The following is a 5664-nucleotide window of genomic DNA, read 5'->3' as shown; positions in this document are numbered from 1 at the left end:
TGCAAATATAGATTGTTGTTGTTTAGTGCCAACGAGTTGGTTCCAACCCATAGCAACCCTGTGTAGGGTTTCCAAGGAGCGAATGGTGAGCTAGAACTGCCGACCTGGAGGTTCAAACTGATTTTGCAATCCAGTGCATTAACCTTCAGTGCCACATTAGCAATGTTTTTGTTTTGGGAAAGGGGGTGTGATGTATCGATAACCATTAGAAGATTTGATGATCCTGTAGATTCATTCTAGCTCTTAACTGCTTGGAATCTAGGTTTTCCTCTTTTTTTTTGTTTTTTTGTTTTTTTAAGAATTGATTTGTGCTGAGTTCCCTATAGATAGCCTTCCTTTTTTTTTTTTTTTTTTTTTAATCAGTTATCTTTCAGGAGTTCTGTCACAAGTTTACGATAAGGCACCAAGAGTTAATGAAAGCCTAAAGTTCACCACAATCAATCACACTATATGACTTGGATAAATCTTTCTAATGGATCTCAGTGAAATGAAGGAACTAAGGGGATGATGACAGCTAAGTCTTCTTCCAACCACTGATTTCCATAATTCTCTTATTCTGTAGTCATAATGCCTTGAAATATGTGTCTTAGAGTAGATACAGAGGAAAGGCTATAATTGCCTTCATTTATATCTCTTCCTCTTCTTCCTTCTCCTCTTTCTTTTTGGTGGTAGGTAAAGTAGTGGGTTTCCACTAGTCCTCAAATAACAAATCATACACCTATCACCTCCCTATACCACCCATTCCAAAGACCAAGTTGGCCTGCAGCACTTGGGTAAATCAAAGGGACCACATAAAGCAGAAGCAAGGGAAATTGGCAGGGAATTCATTTGACCAGTCAAGGCTATATTTTGGGAAAAGAGACCATTTGAAGGGTGAAGAGGGAAGGATCATGGGCATGCTCCAAAGATAAAGAGAGTAACTGGATTCAAAGTCAGCAGAAGGTAGGAGAGAAGTGTGGGTGAAAGACCTGTGGAGCAGAAAGCAGGGCTCAGATCTGGGTCATGGGATATTGGGGTTCTGATCCTACTTTAATACTACTAAGTCCCTGGGTCTCAGTTTTCTTATGTATTAAAATTAGAGGGAAAAGAGAGGAAGTTAATTCCTAAGAGTCTTTCCAGCTTTAATAATCTGTGAGTCCAATTCCAAGTTCTCTTTCCAGAGTTTCCTACATTGTCTGTATGTATCCTCAATGTGCAAGGTGATGAGGGCAGAGAGTTTGTGGAAAACAGAATCTCCTGAGGGTGATTTTCCTTCCTGAATAGAATACTTCAAAGCATAGAAGGCCAGAAAAGACCTAGGCTGACCCTGACCAGAATACAGACGCTATAACAGGACATCCTTGAATACACACATCCTGCTTGTCCTATAGGAATTTAAATTTCATGGGGATGGTGGGTACATGGGTAAATATTTGCTATATAAATCTTGACGTGTTCTGTATTCATTTTTCTGTAATCATTGAAAAATTACTTTTCTAGTTATTATTGCTGTTAAGTGCTGTCCAGTTGATTCCAGCTCATAGCGACCTTGTATAGAGTTTCTGAGGAGTTTCTGGTGGGTTTGAACCATTGGCCTCACTTGCAGTTAACAGTCCAGTGCTTATCCTACAGGGCTCCATTTTTTCTAGAGAAAATAAAATAAACTCCACAGGAACAGAGCTTATTTTCTAGAATCCCAGGATTTCTAAAGTCAAAGAATTGAAAGTGACCAATCTCTCATCTCAATCATGCTACCAAAAGATGGCTCCCATACCTGCTTCCAGTACTGCCCAGCAAGATAATTTACATAACAAATGACTGAGTTAAAGAAGTCTTTCACGCAGCCTCGCCTTCTGCCACACACCATGGCAGATATTGGTCTGAATCCAGCTTGGCATCCTGAACTTGAAATCCTAATCTTAGCTTCTTCTCAGGGAATGTGGTGGGTGGGGATATTGCAGGTTTTAAAGTCAAGGAATTCTGGATTCAAGTCTCACCTTACTGCTTACTACCTGTGTGGCTTTGTACGAAGCCCTCTGCCCCCAAAGCTCCATTGTCATCAAGTCCAACTTATAGTGACTTTATAAGACAGACAAGAATGGCTCCATAGGGTTTCCTAGGTTGTAATCATTACAGGAGTCCTGGTGTGGCACCGTAGGATAAGCACTTGACTGCAACATCAGTTTGGACCACAAGGTCGGTGATTCAAACACCAAAAACTCTATATGGAGTCACTATGAGTCAGAACTGACTTGACTGCATTTAATAACAACCACATAAGGTCTCTATGGAGTCCTGGTGTGGTGCTACAGGATAATGTACTGGACCACAAAGTCAGTTTGAGCTGCAAGGTTGGTGGTTCAAACCCACCAGCTGCTCCTTGGAAACTCTATACAGGGTCGCTATGGGTCAGAACTGACTCGACAGCACTTATCAACAGCAGTCATTATAGGAACAGCTCACCAGTTCTTTCCTCCCACAGAGCAACTGGATGGATTCAAAGCATCAGTCTTCATAGTTCACATCTGAGTGCTTAGCCATGGTATCACTAGGGCATCTTTGAACCATTCATCTGAAAGATTAGGAATAATCCCCTCTCCAAGGATTATTTGGGTGTCTGTGATAAGTAAATGCTCCCAACTGTCTCAACCCTCTGCTCCAGAGTGGGAGCAGCTGTGCAGGGCAGAACTGTTTCTTAGTCTTGTATTCCCCATGTCAACGTTCAAAATAGTGCTTTGCCTATCCTAAAAATGAGAGAAAAAAGAAATAACAACTGACTTAGAGGATCCCCTAGAATGATGTTCTGTACTCAGATGCCTTTCAGCAACATCTGTTAACAAATTAACTGGCCTCTGTCATCATCACTGACTTGCACTGGGCATGGATACTGTCCTGTTACAAAACATGGTATAAGCATGTGTTCAAACACAGAAGTGAAACTTTTTTTTTTTTTTTTCCCTTCCTCTTGCTGGGATTCTAGTAAAACGAAAGTTACACTAAGTCTCCACCTCCCTCCCTCTCAGAAGAAGAATGGCTTTAGATATCAACTCATGGGAGCAGATCTTTCAAGACCTGATCCAACAGGTGGAACCCTGGGCTAGATGGACCCTGAAGCTGGATGAGACACTTCAGCCAGACTGTATGAGCCCTGGGTGGAAGCAATACCAGCAGAAAGCCTTTGGCAGGTGAGTGAGCGCGTTGTAAGCCATAAGCCTTCTTCTGGAGCCAAGAGGCTCAGCTTACCAACCCTATAAATTTCCATCAAGTCGACTGTCACTCACGGTGATCCCATGTGTGTCAGAGTAGAACTGTTCTAAACAGGGTTCTCAGTGACTGAGCTTTAGGAACTAATTCACCAGGTCTTTCTTCCTGGGAGCTCTAGTCTTTCAGTTAGTTGTTATTGTTAAATGCTATCAAATCGGTTCTAATTCATAGCAACCCTGTATAGGGTTTCTGAGCAGTGGCTGGTGGGTTCGAACTGCCAACCTTGCAGTTAGCTTATGATTAGTCATCCAGTGGCTCTCCTACAGCACTACACCATCACTCTTTCAGTTACTAGCCAAGCGTATTAACCATTTGCACCATGCAAGGATTGTTTGGAGAGCTTATTAAATGAATAAATGATGCTAGGCTTTCCTTTCTTCTGTGGTCACAATGCTCTGTAGGTTCTAATTGAGGATACTTGCACCCCCACCCCCATCTTGTTTGTTTAATTAGGTTGCCCTCTCTAAGTCTTTCTAGGAATCCCTGAGCAATGCCTCTATGCTGTGCCAGACTCTTCTCTCTGTGTCTCATTTGATCCCTACCACCTCTCAAGTCTTCTGCAGTCTCTCCCCTATCAAGCCGGCCTCATCTCTCCAAGCTGTAGCAGCTCTCCCAGCCCTGTTCAGGCCATCTGTGGGACTGAGTCCTTCTTGTAATGACCCAGGAATTCACTAAGACCAAGCAATCTTGTTGAATATAGTTTGTACTGATGGCCTGGGGATAACAGGATATTGAGCTCAGTAACACCAGAGGGTCTTCTCTAAGCTGCGATTCACAAGAGGAAAAATGTTCAGGGATTATATTATCAGCATGCTGTTGTGTGCTGTCAAATCAGTTCTGACTCATAGTGACCCTGTATAGGGTTTTTGAAAGCAGCTGGTGGGTTTGAAATACCAATTTTACAGTGATCAGTCCAGTGTTTATCCTACAGTCCCATGCCAGGACACTATTATCAACATATTGTTGTTGCTATTAAGTGCCATCAAGTCTTCATTAGGTCCGAGTCATAGCCACCCTGTGTAAAGTTTTTGAGGAGTGACTAGTGGGTTTGAACCACCAGTCTTTTTGTTAGTAGTCCAGTGCTTATCCTACAGCATGAAACCAGGACCCCACAGACTTGTTTTAAAGACAAAATGGGAAAACATTGCTGCAAAGTACCAATTACACTGTCTGCCTCAAAGCAGATACTTTTTGAGAGTTTGCTGTGATTCTTATGAGGATCATATCTCATTGGCACAAGGAAGAGACACTTCCCCTGTGAGGTATCTAGAGATTTTTCACTAACAAACAGACTCATTTGAAGATGGCTTATGGGTAAGAATCTTAGTGGGGCACAAAAGCTTTATCAGAAACACAATTCTTTCTCACTTCTATTTGTCAATGACTGGAACATTCCAAATCACAGAATCAAGAACTTTTCCAAACTGACAGAGATCTTAGAGACTCAGGCCAGGCCCATTTCCCTTATGTTCAGCAATCAAGAGAGGACACAATTGTTTCTTCCTTCTGTCTACAGGTTCCAGTGTTCCTCATGCCAGCGAAGATGGGCTTCTGCCAAAGTGCAGGTTCTCTGTCAAATGTACTGGGAGCACTGGAGATCCCAGGGACAGGTGCTAATGCGGTTCTTTGCTCAGAGATGTAAGAAGTGTCATGGGTCCCAATTTGAGAAGCCTGAGTTCTCTTCTGAGAGCACCATGATGATTCTGAACAACCTGGTGCAGCGTATTCTGGAGAGATTCTATAGCGTGGATATGAGGACAGCTCCACCGATACCAGTGACTGCAGAAGTGCCATTGCAAGGGCCCCATGACACAACCAATTGTGAGGCATGTCTTCTGGGTTTCTGTACATGGGACTTACAAAACCTCGTGGCACAACCACCCACAACCTCACTCTCCTATGTGGATATTGGGAGATACTCTCCATCTCTTGGTGATGGGTTTGTCCAAACTCCAGCCAGGAACCAGTCAGCTAACGTAAGAGCTTACACAGATAGGACAGGCCCAATAGCTACAAGCTCTTCATCTGGAAGGCTCTCTCCAGATAGCACTTTCTTGCCACCATCAGAGAACTGGCCAACATTGCGGTTCATGTATGTTATAGGTGTGCTTGTTGCTCTGTCTGCAGTTATTGCTACCAGATCATGTATGAGCAAAGAATAATGAAATCAGACTTTTATGCATCTCTTCTTTTGTTTTAATTTGATGATTATGAGAAAGCAATTAACTGGCTGCTATTTTCACATGACAGAGTATTTGCTTTGAGATTAAGTACGTTAAGGTCAAATTTTAGAATAAGAACTGATTTCCTGGATTTTTTTGTAGACTAGTCTAATACATGACCCCATATATAATGTTGCTGTTGTTGTTAAGTGCTGTTGAGTCATCTCTGACCCATAATAACCCTGTATAGGACTTCCAA

General features: G+C 42.5%; 1 protein-coding gene across 1 annotated transcript; it reads left to right on the top strand.

Annotated features, from left to right (window-relative positions):
* Window positions 1-3009: 3009 nt before the first annotated feature.
* On the top strand, window positions 3010-5405 carry RTP4 (receptor (chemosensory) transporter protein 4). Its single transcript, XM_006871896.1, has 2 exons — window positions 3010-3164; window positions 4760-5405. The coding sequence occupies exons 1-2, from the start codon at window positions 3010-3012 to the stop codon at window positions 5403-5405; spliced, it is 801 nt and encodes a 266-aa protein (XP_006871958.1).
* The last annotated feature ends 259 nt before the right edge of the window (window positions 5406-5664 follow it).

Source organism: Chrysochloris asiatica, unplaced genomic scaffold, assembly GCF_000296735.1.
Source record: "Chrysochloris asiatica unplaced genomic scaffold, ChrAsi1.0 scaffold00177, whole genome shotgun sequence".
In the NCBI taxonomy this organism is placed as follows: Eukaryota; Metazoa; Chordata; class Mammalia; order Afrosoricida; family Chrysochloridae; genus Chrysochloris; species Chrysochloris asiatica.
Note: the sequence above shows the minus strand (reverse complement) of the source record. Positions and strands in the feature narration are given on the sequence as shown.